Below are 21,320 nucleotides of genomic sequence, written 5' to 3' on the forward strand. Positions count from 1 at the left end.
GATGATACAGAAGCTTAATTAGTAAAAACAACTACAGTAAAAGAAATGTTTTTAATAGTGGACTGATCTTTAATTTCAAAAATAAAAAAGTAACTAAGAATCAGATTTTTAATAAAGAATAGTAGACACAAGTTTGCACAATTAATGCGCCTGTTATGTAAGTCTTGACCTGTTCATATAACTTGAATTACATAATTTGTACATGTTTTCAATATTATTAAACTTCAAAGTATAATGCTATGTTTTAGTTGTTTCATAAATTGCTTTCCAATGGTTTAAATGTCCTTTTATCCATTGAAAGAAATCTCTGTAATCAATATCAAGAATGTTTGAAGGAAATTTAGGGAAGGATGGGTATCCAGCTCTTCCATTTGCTTTTTTAAACACTTTTCCTTGTAGCAGGTCATTTATAATTATTCTAAGGGCATCTTCCACATCCTTGTTCTTGTGACAGCCACTCTTTTTCACCTTTGAGCAATCTCTGTATACTCCTTGAATCACATTGCTTAATGGAACAACTGACCTGGCTGCCCGTTGCAGTGACTTTGTTGTAACATTTCCACCCATTCCTTTAGATAGCCGTTTCAACAGAAGATTGAGGTGTTCCATGTGTAGGTCTAGAGGTATATTTGTACCAATTTTCCCACTAATGTTGAAAAATCTATTTCTTGTCAAATTATATGAATCTTCCTCTGAGAGTACTGCATTAATTTGAACGAAATACAGTAAAATTCCATATGCATATTTAGTATGCCGGAATTTATAGGCAAACAACAGCACTAATTTATAGCACCTTGTCAAGCGAATGCCATCACCTTCTTTTATTGCATCAACAATGTCCATCAAAACCAACCCAAATTGTAGTCTGGCATTGTGGTAGTTGAAAGTGTAGTCACTGTCAGTCTTATTACTTTCAGAACATTGTTCAATGGGAACATCGCTTGTCCCAATCTGTTCTTCTATATGTTTGTTCTTTTCGTGCCTATGTGATTTAAAACAAGACTATCGATTTGTTACCTTAATCTAATCTTATAAATTGAATTAATGAGAAAAACTTTGTTACCATAAACTAGACATGGGCTAACATTAATATTGATATTAATATTGATATTATATTAATATTGCATTTTCATTGTCTGAGCTACTGTAATTATTGTCTATAATAGTGGTAGACCATTTATTGTAGCATTATTAGTAATAGATATTTAGCATTTTGATATTCAACCTTTTTGGGTGGAAAATACATTTGACTGTCAGTGTCAAATTAGGAGATTAATACTGTGTAGAGGACAGCCAGACCAGGTTAATTGGTTTTAATAAATATTTAGTTCACTAGTTCACTTTAATTCTATCTTGTCGGATGAATTCTTTTGTGTGCCTTTTTGTGGAAAACATGCCCTTTTAGCTATGAATTATATTGCACCCATTGCCCTGAGCGGCTGATTCCCTGATGCTCTCAGATGTTGTACTTCAATACTTAATTTACAAATGATCTGTCATACGTATACCTTTTTCTTGTTGCGTCACTTACAAACACAAGGAAACAGTTCAGACCATGACATTTATAGTATCCAAATTCATCTCTATCTTCATCACCCTTGCCATCAATTATCAACTTGTGTTTCTGTTGTTCATGCCTATAGAACAAAATGTACAATTTGTGATGTCAGGAAGGGTTTGGGATATTAATTGAAAGGTACCTGGTAAACAATTAAATCACAAAAAAAAGGAGAGGTGTGGGATATAAATATTTCAAAACAGGATATACTACCCACTATGCCAACTATTAAAGAGACTAGTAACAGAGCACTTGTTCATGAACACATTGCTGTTGGAAGCACCCAGGACAAGTTGATGTTATTAAACCGTAATTAAGTACACAGTAAGGATTTGCAAGAAAAATATTTCATTTGTCAGGTTATACACATTTAGTATGTCAACATTTTAATAGTTTATTTCTTTCCATAGCATTAGGACTGTTGATTTTAAAAGTTCATTTTCTATGTATATCTTGTGCGATGCTTCCCCACTGTTAGTTTATACTTTAATTTTTATTTCATGTTAACAAGACAAGAGCATCCATGACTTCATAATGTTTGTTGACGCGCGCCAAATCATCACCAAACCGGCCTTTGCTTGTAAATGTTTGACTTTCATCCCAGATAGGTATCCATCTTTCTTTTGCCTTTTCCCTTCAAAATATTGGCACTTTCTGCAATTTGATTATCTCTATCAACTGATTTTCTCAAAGCGACAAGGTTTTAAACAGGCATTTCATATGACTGAACACATTGTCAGTTGATGACTTTGTCCAAACGCATTTATGCATACATTACTGGTAATAGGTTTTAGTGACAGGACAAACCTTAACATGTTCGCCTCCAAACAAAGGGTAGCTTGCACATAAATATCGCACATCGAACAGATATTGCCCGAGAAAACACAGCAATGGATTGCTTACATGGAATCAGTGAACTCTATATATATGGAAGGCTTGCTCCAGTTCAAAGTGTGAAGCCAAACATGGCAGATCATGAAGGCTGCTTGGGTACCGAACCAGTCCCCCACAAAGCATAAAATGCACGACCACACGTGGAAATTAAAAACACAAATTATAAAACTATGACAAAAAATAAAAAAGCTAATTTTTCGGACGTTACAAAGTTTTAAAATTACGAAGTTTTTAAAAATGAATACATACAATTTGTTACTACCTTACATGGCAATATTATTGTTTCTAGAGAGGTAACTTATGCCGTATATTTGTGTTGTGTTTACAAAACTGACCGAGTTCAACTCCTACATGTTGCCGCCATTTTGAATTTTAACAGCTTGTGCATAGAGGTCTGGTTCGGTACCCAAGCAGCTTCATGATCCGCCATGTTTGGCTTCACTTTCTGATTACACAATGTACTAGAGCGAGCCTTCCATATATATAGAGTTCACTGCATGGAATTGCCTGCAAACACGATTTCTACGAAAAAAGGGAAGTTTTGGGTTTGCAACAAGAACAACCATAAATGCTTAAGTAAACATTAAAGTTTCTCTCCATCTCTTCTTAGCACTCTAATAAATTATCCAGACACTCCTCCATATTGAATTCCTTTGGTTCTTTACTCTGTTGAGGTACACATATTCCTGTCTTACTCCAATTTAACCATTTCTTGTGTTCCTGTGTGCCCATACCTTGTACTTGGCCGAGATGATTTGCTAACCTTGCTAAATTTGTACAACCACAGCCAAACACAGGACAGTTCCCACATGTGTGACCCATATTTAGATGATTGCTCAACAAATTCCTGATAATAATTGGCTCATTTTTTCATGGGTCAGGTATTTTATTAGGTCTGTTTGCGCCCTATTAGGCCCGACAGGTCCGGGCTTGTCAACGCAAACTCTTGCTTACGGAAGACAAAGTCAAACGATCTAAACAAGAAAACAGTGTAGTGGCCGGACAGAATGTTTCAAATATTTGTAAAATTGTTCTACTTAATTATATTGTTACAAGAGTTAATCTGTGTCTTAACTTATGCTCCAAGCAACGCGTTGTCCATAATAACACCAATATATTCGCCATACCCCTTTTTCCTCCCTTTGAGGAGTTTGGGCCTGAAATATCTCATTGAGCAGATGAGCATCTGCTCATGAGCATTTATGAGGCCCGTTTGGGTCCTATATATGGCCTTGTATGGCACTATTAGGCCTGATGGCCTGATTGCTGCATGACTGGGCTTGTCAACACAAACTCTTGCTTATGGAAGACATTCCAAAATGCAATCATAACTTCGAAGGGAAAGGTAAAGTGTTCTGTGTTTATTTAAACAAACCACCTATGCGACACAAGAAATACGGTTACCATATGAATGTCAAAGAACCAATCGAGTATATAAATGTGCACACTTCCTACACATGGATAGAAGTCACTGACTGTATGCTAAGACGTGATCAGATGTTTCTAATAAAATATTTTCCTTGCAAATCCTTAATTTGTATCTATAATTATGTATAGTGTGAGTGCACAGCCATCCCACGCAAGTCATTCCATGTGTAAGCTATGTTGCAATAACACACTTGTGCGCACATCATCTCGCGTGGAGGCCACGCATATCTTCGGTAAAAACCAACTGTTCTCGAGAAAAATGGTCTCCCAAAGTTACGTTTACTTAGATCCTTCACAACTTTTATCTTGGTCGGTTTTTGGTGAGTGTCACACAGCGGATGAATCGCACCATTCGCCCTCCACATCATCTTAGCCGTATTAAATACCGAACGATCTTGTTCAGGGCAAAATAATTCACAGCATTTATGGTTGTTCTTGTTGCAAACCCAAAACTTCCCTTTCTTCATAGAGATTGCGTTTGCAGGCACTCCATGTAAGCACTCCATTGCTGTGTTTTCTTGGGCAATATCTGTTCAATGTGCAATATTTATGTGCAAGCTACCCTTTGTTTTTTTTTTATTTAAACATATTTAAATTCTCAACATTTTCTCCAAGAGCTAGGCTCATTGAGGGAGATCATGTTGAATTATTTAGAACTAAGGAGTACATTGTGTTTAAATAAAAGATACACAAATATAGGATGATTAATAAAGAGAAAGAATATAGTTAGCTCTGAGAAGAGATTTCAAAATCTAGAGATAAATTATTACATATTAATATTCAATTAAACTGGTGAATCTCTTGGTTTGAAGGATATACAGTTGAACATTCCGCATCAAAATTTGATTTTCTTCATAACCAAGCGTTTCTGAACCAAATAGTAATGTTTCAACTATCTGATCCTCCGATAAACTTAACCAGGTGGCGTGGAGCAACTGTGCAGACGAGGAAAGTAAGCATTGTCGCTGAGCAGCATATCGAGGACAGTGCAGAAAGAAGTGTTTAATTGATTCAAACTATTTCCCCATCTACATTTACAATATGGAGAAATTGGACAATTAATACTATATAAATAGGAATTCAACGCACAGTGACCTAGACGAAGTCTGCTATGTAATATTGAACTGAATCGATTTAACGAGGTATTATAGAGAGTGTTATATTGCATTCCATGAAATGTATTACGTAGTTTACTTTTGAATAGTGATAATGGTTCCACATTGCACAAGTTTTTATCAAGCCCGTTCCAGGCTGCAGTTGCTGACGGGAAAAAAGATTTTTTAAAATATTCGGTACTAGTAGGAATATAAGTAAAATTTTCATTAGATCTAAGATGATAATCAGATCTCTGATGGACATATGGAGGTAAAAGATCGCGAAGGTAAGGTGGAGTGAGGCAGTTTATTATTTTATAAAGCAACGATAATTTATGTAAAAATCTTCTAGTTTTTAGATCTTCCCAGCATAATTCGTTCAATAATCGTACCCTATTTGTTCCTTTCATTGCTCCTGTAACTATACGAGCCGATTCGTTCTGTATTCCTTCTAAAAGATTTGCTTCGCTTTCAGTACATCCGTCCCAAATGACGTCAGCATATTCCATCAGAGGTCTAATAAGACTTTTATATAATGATATAAGGGTTGATCTATGAAGCTTATATTTTACACTTTTTAAGAGATTTATCATCTTGCTAGCTTTTTTGTGTATACTTTGAATATGGTAATTCCATGTAAAATTTGACGTAAATTTCAGCCCTAGATGAGTATGAAAATTAACTTCTCGTAAAGTATTCCCATTTAAATATAGTGTGGGATGTACTTGTCCATAAAGTTTTTTTGAAAATGTAATACTTTCACATTTAGAAGGATTCATCTCCATTAGCCACTGTTTACACCACTGACTAATTTTATTAAGATCCGAATTTAATTTTAAGGAAGAACTTATTGGGTCGTCAGTTATGTCAAATAGAGATGTGTCGTCAGCGTAAAGAAAACAGTTAGATAAAATATCTACACCAATATCGTTAATATATATAAGAAAAAGTAATGGCCCGAGCACTGATCCCTGTGGGACACCAGCTTCAGTGTTTAACCAACCTGAAGTCTGCCCATCGATAACAACTCTTTGTTTTCGGTCTGTTAAATAACTACGAAACCAACTTAGAAGAGGGTCTTTCAGCCCAAGAGTTTGCAATTTATAGAGTAAACCCTTATGCCATACCCGCCATACCCGATCAAATGCTTTAGTGAAATCAAGAAAAACCATACGTACTTCTTTCCCCATATCCAAGGCTTGGTAAATTACATGAACAATATAGGTTAATTGGTTAACAGTACTATCCCCAGGTCCGAATCCAGACTGAAAATCGCTAAGGAAATGTATTTCTAATAAAAATTCATACAGCCTTGCAAATACGATTTTTTCTGATATTTTTGAAATAGATGGAAGAAGAGATATGGGACGGTAATTCTCTTTATATTGGCTGTCGTCTTTTTGGTATATAGGACTGACATTAGCTCTTTTCCATTCAGTAGGATATTCTCCTTTTTGAAAGCTTAGATTAAGAAAATTTGTAAATGATTTATGAATGCCACTACTGCATAGTTTGAGGATCTTGTTTCCAATACCGTCAGGACCACAAGCTTTTGTAATATCGACCCTCTCCAGTAACATCAGAACTTCTTGTTCTGTTGTATGAATTATTGATAATGTTTTATCAGACTGGAAATAAGTTAATAACGGTAACTGACAATTACTATCGTTAATTCTAGACTGATTAACAAAGTAATCATTGAATAAGTCCGCTTTTTCTTTCGGGTGAAAAACAAACTCAGCGCCCTTTCTAATAGGTGGTATAGATGTATAATTATTTTTATGATTAAGAGTGGATTTAATATAACTCCACCACTTCTTTGGACCTAACGAGGGATCTGATAATTTATTATTTAGTTTACGATAATACGAAGTTTTAGCTTCACGGATTAACCACATTGTATAATTTCTCTGATTTTTGTAACGGCGCCAAAGGAAGTCAGTTTTCCTTTTACTAAATTGTTTTAATAATCTGTTTCTTTTTCGAATTGCAGTTCGTACCGCCGATATCATCCAAGGTTTATCCCGAGGTCGTATTACAACTATTTTATTTGGGATGTAATTATCAATTATAAATCGAAAATGCCGAAACCAATTTCCATAAACATTATCAATCTGAGTAGAATCTCTAATACAATTTTCCCAATTGATATTCGAAAGATCCTCATTTAGCATTGTCATGTTAATGTTGGCAAAATCCCATATGTGTCTTTTGAAAGCTTTTGGTTTAGAATGTGTAAAACTCATTTTTGCGTAGATGTAGGAATGATCGCAGTTCGTGGGTGGACTAAACGTTCCTTGATGCACAAAATATCTAGGGCAATTAGTAATTATAACGTCTAATATTGTGGCTGTGTTGTATGTCACACGAGTTGGTTCATCGATTATCTGAGACAGGGCATTGCACTCGAGCCATTGATAAAAACGGTTACCAAACGTGGTACTTAGTAATTTATTTCGGTCATAATGGGCATTTAGATCGCCTACAATCATCATAGGTAAATGTTGGTTTAATCGGATTTTATCAATAACTGTCTGGAGGGCGTCCAAGAAAAATGTGGTTTCTTCCAGAGAGTTATTAGGTGGTCTATAACACACCCCACACAACAAAGTTACTCCATTCATTTTAATTTCAACCCAAAGTAAGTCTAAATCTATATTTTCCAGGTCATTCTGTCTTTTGAATGCAAGTGATTGTGCTATATACAAAGCTACACCGCCACCACGCATACCAGACCTGTCTTTTCTAATGATAGAGTAATAGCCTGGAATGTGCAAATGTTCGTCAGAACTGTTATTGTGGAGCCAAGTTTCAGATACCGCAAATAGATCAAAACTCTTATCTAAAATAAATGAGGAAATTTCTTCAAATTTCTCTTCGTTAGCTAGACTTCTAGCGTTTATATGTCCAATTAATAAACATGATATTTTTGGGCCAGGATTTAATTCGATATCTCCTGCCATTATTAACAAAATTGATAAAAGGATTACAAACAATTTACATAGACCCCATCCCTGTCTCGTCCAAGATTGAAATACCCTGGGTTTTATATTAAAACGGCATTTTCTATTATTAAACATACCGATAGCTGCTCTATAAACAACAATGCTAACCTCCATTGGGCATAGTATAAAACTTACCAGTCTGCACAGCTGCTCGAAAACCACTTATTATTATAATATTACACACAAGAACCACACAAGAGGAATCTAAATAACGTTCTTCCAGAACAAAGATAGATAAAGTTAGAATGTTAAGAACAAGTATTATAAATATAATGGGTAGGACTATAGGTGCGATTATAATAATGCTAGTTTACAAGACAGTCCTCATATTGAAATAGCCATTTGTAATGGGTTTAATTAAACCAAGTTAAATTTTTCAAAATCACCCATGTGATGAATTCGAATTATTTTGTCATCTTTATTACGAACTAATACCTTACCATCCGTCGTCCAGACAGATTTAATATAAGTGTTATGTTCAGAAGCGTATTTGAACAAACTGACGTTGTACTTGGTCAGGTCTTCATTTAGATAAAACTGTGTGCCTTTCAGATCTTTTCGTCGTTTACAAATTGCGGCCTTTGTACTGTATGATTTAAATTTAACAATTAGCGGTCTTGACTGGGTTGAAATCTTTGGGCCAAGACGATGTGCGCGATCAATTTCCTTGTGAATGATGTTTAGATGCAGCTTTTCCTCAACAAACTGAACTACCTCTTTAACGCAATCTTCACCATCGGTTTCGTTCAACCCTATAATTCGTAGGTTGTATTTTCTTAAATATTGCTCATTTTCATTCGCTTTTATCGTGACATTTGTTAACTCTTGTCTCCAGTGCTTCAATTCGCTTTAGAAGAGGAAATGTAGCTTGTTGGACGGACTGTTCGATGAGAGTATTTACTGCTTCAGATAGAATCGTCTTAAAGTCAGTTGATTTGAAAAATTGGTGCAGCTCACTTTGTATAGCTTCCTTCATGTCTGCTCGAAATTCATCAGGGTGATATGTCGTTTGTCTTGTAACTGGCATTTTGATATTCTTTAATCACGAAATATTATTAATGTGCATCTTAATATAGCCACATGTACAAGTTACATAGTGGAAATTAGCTTCTCAGTATATAATTTGATTAGATTGTAGGAGCTCTACGAGACACGTCTGCACTCGCTGACAATCCTGCACTCGCTGCCCTTTGTTTGGAAACGAACATGTTCAGGTTCATCCTGTCATTAAAACCTATTACCAGTAATGTATGCATAATCGCGTTTGGACAAAGTCATCAACTGACAATGTGTTCAGTCATATATTCAATTATGCCGGCCTTAATGACCCTTGCCATTGTCCTATACCATCTGCTATATGAAATCCCTGTTTAAAACCTTGTCGCTTTGAGAAAATAGGTTGAAAGGGATAATCAAGTTGCAGAAAGTGCCAATATTTTGAAGGGAAAAGGCAAAAGGCAATACCTATCTGGGATGAATGTCAAACATTGACAAGCAAAGGCTGGTTTATTAGAACGATTTGGCACGCGTTGACAAACAAAGTCATGGATGCTCTTGTCTTGTTAACATGAAAATTGATGTATGGAAATAATTTGGCAGTTGTGTAATCGTTATGGACATATTGACACATGGTACGATGAAATAAAAATTAAAGTATAAACTAACAGTGGGGAAGCATCGCACAACATATACATAGAAAACTAACTTTTAAAATAAACAGTTCTTATGCTATGGAAAGAAACATACTATTAAAATTTTGACTTACTAAATGTGTATAACCTGACAAATAAAATATTTTTCTCGCAAATCCTTACTGTGTACTTAATTATGGTTTAACAACGTCACACTCTCACCCTGCGTGGAGACCACGCATATCTTCAGAACAATCCAACAGTTTTCGACATCTCGAGTGGGGATCACGCAGTGCGTGATTTTGTTGCTATATGGAAGGGGGGGGGGTAATCTACTCCCACTTTGTGGCCATCTGCAAGGGGTAAAATTGCTGAGAGTGCAGACCAGTAACCTAACCGGACCTAGTCCAGTATTCTCTCCCTTCATGAAACTGTGCTGTGAAAAAATCTAAGATGTTATTCATAGATGGTGAAAGGGGATTGATAGTGAGCTTTTAACACACTAGCTACTCCACTTGTTTCATGCAGAGGAGTAGGAGCTATTGCTGTTTCTTCTCCAGGCCACCAAGAGAATTTCTCTAGTTTGGTCAAAATTCCTCTTGTTTTGTAGCCACTGTCGACAGTAGCCACCCAGCTAGCTGCAGTTGATGAACAGTTCTTGCCCCTAGTGAAGTCTATGCCCAGTTCCAGTAAGAGAGGGTACCAAACTTGGGTTGGCCAAACTGGTGGTACCAGCACATTTGAAAAGTCAGGCAGGATGCGAAAAGGTTGCTGTCCAGAGGTCCCCACTTTTGATACATGCTGTTGAAAATAGTTTGGTTCAGTTTCCAATCTCTGCAGTCTAGGAATACTCCTCACTCTTGGTAGGCCTGTATGTTTTGTCTCCCTGGAATATGCTGGGCTGAGAGCATTACATTTGGACTGAGACACCAGTCCCATAGATTCCTGGCTAGTTGGGACAGAAGGTGAGAGTGGTTGCCCCAATTTTGTTTATATAGGTCACTGCTGTGATATTGTCCATTAGCAGGAGTACTTGTGCTGATGCCCTGGATTTGGTAAAATATTTGACTGCTAGGCACTCTAGACAGTTTATGTGAAGAGTGCTTTCTTACAGCGACCATCTCCCCTCTGTTGACACTCCACCTCCGGAAGGATGTATTGGTTTGTATTGTTAGATCTGTTGATTGTTGGACTGGGGTTTTTCCACCACTGGACCTCCTGAAGGGCCTTTGAATCTAGGTTGACCAGAGCTTCATATAAGATTTCTGTATTTTCAAGACAATTCATGGCTTGCTGGAGGTAATAGTAATGTAGTGGGGCCAGAATTACTGCCTGAATTGATTAGCCATTCTATGTAAGCTATGAGTCGATTTCCGCTCTGTTTGCAAGACCAACAGAACTGGATTTTGCAATTTGCAGATCTGGTCTCAAGAAAATACTTTTATCAAATTTTACTATCACCCACAGCTTATACTGCTCCGGCTAGGGCAGTCAGGTAACACATGATAAGGCTTTTAAGATGGATTGTTAAATCACGCCAAGTATTTTGAAGTATAATTGTAGATTATACAAGTGCTGCTTGCCGCCTGAAGTGTACTTTTAATTATGCAATAAATACGAGGTGAGATTTAAAAATGCAATCCAACTTTTATAAGTCACCCTTCTATGTTGTAGTCGTTATTTTTTTTTTTAGGTGGATGAGTCATTCATTTCAAAGGCATCTGTGCAAAATCTAGGCAGCAAATGTTGTAAAGCTTGCTCTATTTCATGTCAACCAAATTCTTTGGTAATCAAACTTGTATTCCACCTTGATAAAATACAAAGTTGCACCTATAGACTTTATCCTCTCGCCCTATTGCATGTGTATTTTTGAGAGATTTTTTTCGATGCGATCAAAACGTCAACAAAAACCTCAAATCCTGCGATAAGAGACCAGACTGACAACTTTTTTGTTAATAGAAATGAATTTCAAACCATTGTATGATTTTTCTACAACCCTGTGTTTTCACCCTATTTAATCCAGCATTTTGTCTTGTTTCTTCTGTTAGCGAACTCTTCATCATAAGATCATGCTTTTTTAGCCAGGGGTAAAACTGAGGTAAGCTTCCAAGAGGTCAGATAGCTTGTTCTATTTTGTTCATCTCCTTCTCAAGAGACATGAGTAGAGAGGACATTAAAGGTTTCAGCATCAGGTATATCTAATAAACCTTTGTGATAGACGTCTTCAACAAATGATTAAAAAATGCATCGAGTCAAGTAGCATTGCTCATCATCTTTAATCCCAAGAGACTTAAGTTTCTCCACACAGTTTTCTCGAAAATGGGGACAGCAATGCAAAAGGGGCATTTGAGGATGAAATATGTTAACTGTTTTAATCAGACAGGTTTTATCATCGATAACAACACACTTTGTAGTATAGTTATTAGGTTATTAGTAAGTAATTAAAGAAATATAATTTACATATGCAAATATTGTATATATAACTGGTGAGCATTTGTACTAGTTTAGTTCATAATATATTATCGAAGAATCTATATTGGATTTGAGCTTGTGAAAACACTAGCAGTCAGCATCTACAAAAGCCCAATTACATGTTGTCAAAGGAAATACAGGAAATCTGCTGAGTTATGCCACCGCAAAGCAGCTTAACCTACTTCAAATGGCAGTGAACTCTGTTGATGGAGACCAAAATTCTTGTCCTATAAAAGGTTTTCCTAGCCTGTTTGGTGGAATTGGAAAGATAAGAGGACGGACAATTAAGCTACATATCGACCCTTCCATTACCCCTAAACGACAACCCCATCGCAGAATTCCATTTTCTGTTCGGAAAGATGTTGAGAAAGAGTTGGAAAGATTAGAGAAATTAGATATTATAGAGAAAGTCGAGGGTCCAACGCCGTGGGTTAGCCCAATTGTAGTAGTACCTAAACCATCTGGGGAAGTACGAATTTGCGTTGACATGCGTGAAGCAAAATCGAGCTGTTAAGCGAGAGAAGCATGTTATGCCCACGTTCGATGATCTTGCTGCTGAGTTGAATGGTGCGACAGTCTTCAGCAAGTTGGATCTCTCGTCAGGATATCATCAATTCAAATTGTCTCCCGAAAGTCGTTATATAACTACGTTCTCCACACATGTTGGGTTAAGAAGATACAAGCGCCTTCTTTTTGGGATCAATGCTGCAGCAGAGATTTTCCAGAATGCAATAGAAGAATTGCTCATTGATCTTCCGGGATGAAAAAAATATTTCGGATGACATTGTTGTCTATGGGAAGTATCAGGAAGAACATGATCGGAATCTACATGGTGTTCTTCGTCGACTGAACGATGTGAATATCCGCCTGAACAAAGAGAAGTGTGCTTTCTCACAACGTGAAATCAAGTTCTATGGTCACGTGTTCACCGCTAAGGGAGTCAAGCCAGATCCGGTTAAAGTTGACGCCGTCAAGTGTATGCAACCGCCTCAGAATGTAAATGAAGTTCGATCACTTCTTGGAATGGTGCAATACGTCTCACGTTTCATACCAGATTACGCTACAATTACTGCGCCGTTGCGAGACCTTACCAAGAAAGATGCAAAGTGGATGTGGGGAAAAGATCAACAGAAAGCTCTCGATCGATTGACGAGTGAACTCATCGGAAGTCGGGTTATGACCTATTTTGATCCTCGCAAGGAGTTTGAAATCATTACAGATGCCAGCCCTGTTGGACTTGCAGGGATGCTGATCCAAGATGGCAAAGTTTTCAGCTACACCAGCCGTGCTTTGAGTGAAGTAGAGAAGAGATATTCTCAAATAGAACGGGAAATGCTTGCAGCTGTTTGGTCTGCTGAACATTTTCATCTGTATGTGTACGGTCGGGTTTTTTCTATCATCACAGATCACAAGCCATTACTTGGTATAGTAAACAGCAGCAAACCACTTTCAGCTCAAATCGAAAGGTGGAAATTGAGACTCATGCCTTACAACTGTGGGTTTGTCTATCGACCTGGGAAAGATGAAAAGAATCCTGCTGATTTCATGAGTCGACATCCAGCTGCAGAGTTTCTAGCTCCTAATATCGCAGACGAATACGTCAATTATGTTTGTAACAATGCTGTCCCGAACGCAATGACATTGCAAGAAGTTCAGAGGGAAACCCAACATGATTCAACGATGCAAGTTTTAGCTTCCGCCATTGAAAGTGGACAATGGTTAGATCTGGAAGTTAAAGATTACATAAATGTAAAAGATGAGTTATTAGTACACAATGGGACTATCCTGAGAGGACATCGTTTAGTGATTCCAAGCTCGCTGCAAGACAAAGCAGTTGAATTAGCACATATAGGACATCAAGGTGTCGTAAAAACCAAAAGATTACTAAGAGAAAAGGCGTGGTTCCCAGGGATCGATAAAATCGTGGAGGACAAAATAAGTAGCTGTCTTCCGTGTCAAGTTTCATTGGGGAATTCTATTGCGCAAGATCCTCAATGAATGACAGAGTTACCTGCTGGTCCGTGGAAAGAAGTTGCTGTGGATTTCACTGGGCAGTTCCCTTCTGGCGATTATCTGATGGTAGTAATAGACGAGTATAGCCGTTTTCCAGAAGTGAAGATCCTTACATCAACTTCTGCCAGGGCCGTGATTCCTAAACTGGACGCAATCTTCGCAAGACAAGGTATTCCTGATGTTGTAAAAAGTGACAACGGCCCACCATTCAGCAGTTCAGAGTTTAAAAAATTTGCAGATCACCTTGGTTTTCAACACAGACGAATTACTCCATACTGGCCGAAAGTGAATGCCGAAGTAGAACGGTTCATGAGAACTTTAGGAAAGTGTGTAAAGTCTTCTTGTGTCGAAGGAAAAAATTGGAAACAAGAACTTTGGAAATTTCTTCGACAATACGGAGCTACCCCTCATACCTCTACGAACATATCCCCAAGTGAAGCCCTCAATCAGAGAAAACTGAAAACAGGTTTACCCGAATCAAGTTTTATAAAGTATCCAAAGACTACTCAAGATATCAAGCAAAAGGATGCGAGTAGCAAGTCTGCAATGAAGAATTACGCAGACAAGAAAAAAAATGCTAGAGAACATAAAATCAAACCAGGAGACGTGGTCTTAGTTAAACAACCTAAGAAGAACAAGCTGAGTCCTCCGTTCAATCCAAATCCGCTTGTAGTGAAGAATACGAAAGGAACGATGGTAACAGCTTATAACAAGTTAAAGTCAGTAACTCGAAATTCGTCGCACTTTAAAGTGAATCCACAACACCTCATGAAGAGTGAACCACCAGATCAAGAACCTGAGGAGTTTCCAAAAGAAATAATTCCAACATCAACACCACCACCACCTACTTTGGAAACAACGTCAGTAGTTGTAGATAATGAAGGAATTAGTGAACAAACATTAAGACGGTCATCGAGACAGAGAAAACCGCCTGCTAAGTATAATGATTATATCAGGTATTAGAAACGCTAAAAAGAAAAAAAAAATAGTCTAATCATTTAGGAAAAACTTTAGTGCAACAGTCTAAATTAAATTAGAAAAAAATGAACCTTTAATGAACATTCTACTTAATTGCTTATTTAGGATTTAAAAAAAAAAAAGTTAGTTGTTTGTAAGTTTAAAGATAAGGAGGGATGTAGTATAGTTATTAGGTTATTAGTAAGTAATTAAAGAAATATAATTTACATATGCAAATATTGTATATATAACTGGTGAGCATTTGTACTAGTTTAGTTCATAATATATTATCGAAGAGTCTATATTGGATTTGAGCTCGTGAAAACACTATACACTTAAGGTCACAAACTCTGTTATCACTGTAGCTTTGGCTCATGTGGATTAGTGCATCCCCAACCAATGTTGGAGATTTATTATTATTGGCATTCTGACAAGTAAGACTCTTGTTATGTACACAGTAGGTAAAAAAAAAATTAGTCAAGATTGAATGTTGTGTCAATGCCAACAGGATAGAATTAGAAAGAAATAGAAAAAAAGTGATATATTATGTAGCCATATAAGGACATTTAAGACAATTTGCCATTATAAGGACACCCTTACATGAATTGACCATTCACATGAACAGACTCTCATCAGAAAGCATTTGACCTGTTAAGTAATGCATTAACATCTGCCCAATGTATGGCATATTTTGACATGCAAAAAGATATGTTTGTACCTGTTGACGCAAGCCCTGTTGGGATGTCAGCAATTTTATCTCCAAGGACACATGGGCGAGATTAAGATAAAATAATATCATACGCAAGTAGAGCTGTTAAAGCAGTAAAGACGCGCTACCATTCAAAAATGTGTACCAACTTTGCAACCATACACATTCAAAAATGTGTACAAACCAGGGGCAACCAACCCTGCAAATTAACTTTCAAGGCACAAGTATGTGAACTTCATTGTGTCAAGTAGTGTACCTAAAAGCCATGGCTATGGACAAAATTGTCATAGCTACAAGCTTGGATAGATCATTACAAGGACTTAGAGCTGCTTCTAGATTAATGAGACTGTGATTTCGTAAAACCATATAAACCAATCAAGGATGAACTGACAGTTACGTCACAGGGTTTAGTCTTTCATGGAACTTGCATTGTTATTCCATACTCCCTGCAGCAGTGAGCTATTGATATTGCTCATGATACACACCTCGGTCTATTGAAAACCAAGGCATTGCTGTGTGAAAAAGTATGGTTCCCAAACAACTACTGCCAGAATTTTTGGGCAAAACAAAGATGCTCAAGAGACAATTCGAAGTAGTGCATACAGACTTCGTAATTATAGACAGGTATTCCAGATTTCTGGAAGTTGAGATTGTGAGATAAACAAAAACCTCTACCTTAATTCCAAAGCTGGACAAGATCTTCACAACGCATGGCTTTCTCATGGTAATTAAATCGGACAATGGACCACCATACAATAGCAAAGAGTACAGAAGATATTTAGAAGCCCAGAGCATTAGACCTGAATTCTCCACACCCTGCTCGCATGGAAATGCGGAAGCTGAGCAGTCTATGCAACCTCTTGAGAAAGCACTGAACTCACAACTATTGTACGTCAAAAATTTAAAATATTTTTAATACATACATTTTGACCTTATGTCTTTTGATGGAGAAAGTCCATGGATGGAGAAAATCCATGGATGGAGAAAATCCATGGATGGAGAAAATCCATTTTGCAAAATTGAAATACTGATGAAAGATAGAATGTATCATGTATAACCTAAATTCAATTTGTATGCATGTGATAAACTTAATGTAAACATTAATTAAAGTGCACTAACCACCATACCTTATAATATCAATGTCACAAAATGTTAGAATAGTTGAATAGCTTAATACCAAACTAAGGTCAAATCCACAACAATAGGTCTCGCATCAATGAACAAAATATTGTGACAAAATTCAGGTTTGTTATATATGCAAATTGATGAATGAAATTATGGACAAAACATAAATTACATCTTACCTCTTGTTTTTGACTCCCTCAAAAAAGCTGCATTATGTATCAAGCACATGTCACAGTATGCAGATTTATTTATAATAAATTATGAAGCTCTTTTTCTGCTCTTTTTTGAACACTTTTTTCCTGCCTTCTTTTTCTTGCGCAGGCCCTATTTCTGCTATCTTCACTTTTACTTGCTTCCTTCCTTCGTTTATATTTGCTGGCAGGGTTTGCCAACTCAGCCTGGTGGTCTCATTGAGGCCACTTGCCGGTCCCAAGCCTGGGTAAAGGAAGAGTGTTGGGCATTGGGCTTACAACCCAACCCACGAAAAGCACGAAGCATGCAAGGGGACTGGACAGATGATAGCTGACAGCAAAACCCAGCAGGGAGCTGGTAGCCAGAAGGTGGGTGCCCTGAAGCCAAAAAGGAGGATGAGGGTGGCAAGCTGGAATGTCCGGACACTATATTAGACAGGGAAGCTCGCCCAAGTTGCAAAGGAGTTTCATGAGTACAGGTTAGACATGTGAGTCAGCACAGTAAGGTGGAGTGGAAATGGAAGAAGAAAAATAGTATCACAGAAGAAAAGTAGGCCACACAGCAAGAGTTGGCATGATCATCAGTAGCAGTGTAGCACCATGGAGAAAGCCCTGCTAGAGTGGAAGCCCATGAGTCCACGCTTGTTGAAGACCAGATTCAACTCCGATAAAGAAAACCTCTACAACTGCAGGCAACAACTGAGGAAGTCAAAGCCCATGACATGCTGCTAATTATCGGAGATCTAAAAACTAGAGTATGAGAGGATAACATCAGAGGAGACGATAACATCAGGAGAGGGACCATTGGCAAGCATATGGACATTGAGTGATGAATGACAGTGGAGAATGTCTTGTGAAGACAATGACATGACCATCGGAGATACCTTATTCCAACACAAGACATTCCACAAGACCACTTCAATATCTCCAGATGGAGCGACCAAGAGTGAAATTGATCACAATATCATCAACAAGAAATGGAAGAGCTCACTGAGAGATGTAAATGTTTACATGGGAGCAGACACCGCAAGTGACCACAACTTAGTAATAGGAGTAGTGGCCCTCAAGATGCACAGAGACGGAGACGGATGGATTCTAGCAAGCTTAAGTGTGAGGACAGGAAGAAAGCCTTCAGCATTTAGGTAAAGAACAGATATAGAGTGCTAGGGGAAGAGCAGGGGAAGAGCAGGAGATGACTATTGACAAGATGAATAAAGTGCTAAAGGAAGTAAGGAGAAAGTCTTGGGCTTTAAGAAGAAGAAAGAGGAGTGGATACAACCGGATACATGGGAGAGAATTGATGACAGGAAAGAGGCCGAGCAGAAGATTAACAGCACCAGGCCAGAGGGAGTGAGGCAATGCATATACTCAGATTTAAACAGGCAAGTGGCAGGCTAAGAGAGAGTACATAGAAAGATTAGCAGATGAGGTGGAGGAAGCTTATAAAGTTCAAGATCTGAAGACCCCTACAAGATGGCAACCACAGCAGCACAGATTAGCACCAAGAAAACCAAACACTTCAGAACAACACAGCCATCACATTGAATGATCTAGAGGAAGTTGAGCACTTCACCTACTTAGGGTCCAAGGTGACCAAGGATGGGGACAGTGAAAGAGAGGTCAAAGAGAGAATATCCAAAATAAGTCAGGCTTTCTCATCTTTGAAAACCATCTGGAAAACAAGGAAGTTGAGTATGCAAACCAAACTGAGACTTTTCAAAAGCAACATGCTCGATACCCTCCTCTATGGATCAGAATTGTAGAATGGCCAAAGGGTTAAGCTGCAAACTACAGGTGTTTCAGAATAGATGCCTATGCAAAGTTTTGAACATATTTTGGCCAACCACCATCTCAAGCTCAGAGCTACATGAAAGAAGAAGCACCATACCAACCACCCTTGAAGTTAGACAAACAAAATAGAAGTGGATTGGACATGTCCTCTGCATGCCACCAACGTCTCTGCCAAGAATCGCTCTCCGTTAGACCCGCCAAACTTTGACAGCCAAATGAAAAGAGGCCATTGCAAGGAAACTTGGAAAAGAATGGTGGAGAGAGAGCTGAAGGAACAGGGGTGGACCTGGAATTGTCTGGAGAGATGTGGTGTGGCAAACCACAGTGGCGAGCTTCAATTCTGCACTTATCAGAAGTGCTTTTCCAAAGAACATTCTTTCTCCTCCAGCATCTGCTGATAAGATTCTTTGCCAACCTCGTACCCAGGGTCTTTACTCGTGGTGGTGGGGAGTAAAGACCCTGGCTGCGGCTGGTCACGTGAACCCCCAAAATTTCATCGCCTTAGGGGGTGTGGGCGAAGTGTCATATTACAAACTCCCACTTGACGGCAATTTCTGTTGCGTTTCCGCCATGCTGGACTACATTGCCTTCTTATCGTGTGTAGAATTTGCGGTTTTAAATAGTTTATACCTAGAAACTATTCTGAAACCAAAGCAAGTTATTTGTCTAGAGAGCTTGTATCTAAAGAAGGACGTGGTATGTTTTTTACCGACCAGTTATGGCAAATCCTTAATTTTTCATCTTTTGCCATTGACCCTCTTTGCAAAATACCATTTGCGTGATGCTTTAATCCGAGCACCGAGAGGTATTTCTACGATGTTAGTTACCTCGATTGTCATTGTTGTATCGCCATTAAATTCCCTAATGAGTGATCAAGTATCGCGTCTAAGTATGAGTGGCATTCGAGCGTCTATTGTTGGTGTAAAAGAATCGAGAAGGGAACAATTTGACGACGACTCTGAAGACCAAAATATAGATGTTGACTTCAGCGAATGTGAAGATAAAAAGTTACGCGATGGTCAATACAACATTGTCTTTGCGCATCCAGAAACACTTATTTCAAGCAAATATGGACGCGAATTATTGTTAAGTGAAATATACCAAGAAAATGTCCTTGCAATCGTTATAGACGAAGCTCATTGTATATTAGACTGGTTAGTATCAACTATCAAGTTACGTTTCTAAAAGTGTTTTCTGATTTTCATGCTAGGATCACATTATAAAAATCTAGGCTGATCAATTTTTAAATACTCTATATGTCAATATAATGTGCTCAATGTGAAGCTTAAGTTTAATACATTCAATTTTATTGCAGAGGAAGTGATTTCAGAAAGGATTATGGCAGATTAGGAGTGCTGTGTGCACTGTTCCCAGATGTGCCTGTAATTGCAATGACAGCAACAGCAAGTCAGACTGACATTAAATATATTGAGGATTCATTAGGACTAAAGAATTGTGTGTCACTGCCAATCCAGATCGGAAAAATATTTTCTACCAAAAAACCTTTCGACATGGTCAAGATGTTGATACAGTTCAATCAATTTTAATCCCGATAGCAAAGGGTCTTTTACTGGAGAAAATAAACTATCCATTAACAATTGTTTATGTACCATTACGATTATGTGGGTTTGTGTACAGGATGTTCGAACATGTTCTTGGTGCTGAACAATATTTCCCCCCCAGATCTGCTTCAATCCCAGCAAACTGGCTGTTTGCACAATTTCATGCCCCTCAAACCACACAAATGAAAGATGAAATTTTAAAACAGCTTTGTTCTGGACAGAGTACTATTCGTGTGGTTTTTGCAACTGTGGCTATAGGGATGGGTGTGGACATTCCCAACATTCGTCAGGTCATTCATATTGGGCCTCCAAGTACTGTAAAGGCCTATTTCCAGGAGACAGGACGTGCTGGCAGAGATGGCAAACCTTCATCAGCTCACTTGCACTACAACAACAAGGACATTGCAAAAAATAGGGTGGGCATGCAAGATGATATGCGTGAGTTTTGCTCAAGTGACAATATATGTCTTAGGAAGTTACTGCTGAAATCGCTCGATTACGAACAGGATGCATACATTAACCCACTCCACCTTTGTTGTGATGTTTGTAAGAAGCAGTGTATTTGTTCCTTGTGCTTGAACATTATGGACAACCAATCAAATTTGCAGTAGAGGATTGGTAATTATTGTAATAATGGAACATGGGACTGTTTAGGTTTCAGACAATGCATTGTCAATGTCAATCACCATTCCTCTATTGTAATTTTGAATGACTGACAGGCAGGAAAATTGCAATTAGTGTAAATAATTTGCCAATACTATATATATATTCTTTAAAAAAATTTCTTAAAATCTACAATGTACAAATTCATAAGATTTGTGTTCATATGACCAGTGCAAGTGCAAATGTGTTATTTACAATACATTTATATAAAAACTGATATAAAAAAT

The 21,320-nt window shown here is 37.7% G+C and overlaps 3 protein-coding genes across 3 annotated transcripts; 1 reads left to right on the plus strand and 2 right to left on the minus strand.

Annotated features, from left to right (window-relative positions):
* Positions 1-237: 237 nt before the first annotated feature.
* On the minus strand, positions 238-3,274 carry LOC114535442. Its single transcript, XM_028556749.1, has 3 exons — positions 3,066-3,274; positions 1,509-1,637; positions 238-982 (listed from the first exon to the last, which is right to left on the minus strand). Exons 1-3 carry the CDS (start codon positions 3,272-3,274, stop codon positions 238-240), a joined length of 1,083 nt encoding a protein of 360 aa, XP_028412550.1.
* A 2,694-nt stretch (positions 3,275-5,968) lies between these two features.
* LOC114535443 lies at positions 5,969-9,006 on the minus strand. The gene is made up of 4 exons (XM_028556750.1): positions 8,937-9,006; positions 8,420-8,731; positions 6,111-7,816; positions 5,969-6,016 (listed from the first exon to the last, which is right to left on the minus strand). Exons 1-4 carry the CDS (start codon positions 9,004-9,006, stop codon positions 5,969-5,971), a joined length of 2,136 nt encoding a protein of 711 aa, XP_028412551.1.
* Positions 9,007-13,564: 4,558 nt separating this feature from the next.
* Positions 13,565-14,080, plus strand: LOC114535445 (uncharacterized protein K02A2.6-like). Its single transcript, XM_028556751.1, has one exon. It carries the CDS (start codon positions 13,565-13,567, stop codon positions 14,078-14,080), a length of 516 nt encoding a protein of 171 aa, XP_028412552.1.
* Positions 14,081-21,320: the final 7,240 nt, after the last annotated feature.

The sequence above is a fragment of the Dendronephthya gigantea genome, unplaced genomic scaffold (assembly GCF_004324835.1).
Source record: "Dendronephthya gigantea isolate DGI-Jeju-01 unplaced genomic scaffold, DenGig_1.0 000118F, whole genome shotgun sequence".
In the NCBI taxonomy this organism is placed as follows: domain Eukaryota; kingdom Metazoa; phylum Cnidaria; class Anthozoa; order Malacalcyonacea; family Nephtheidae; genus Dendronephthya; species Dendronephthya gigantea.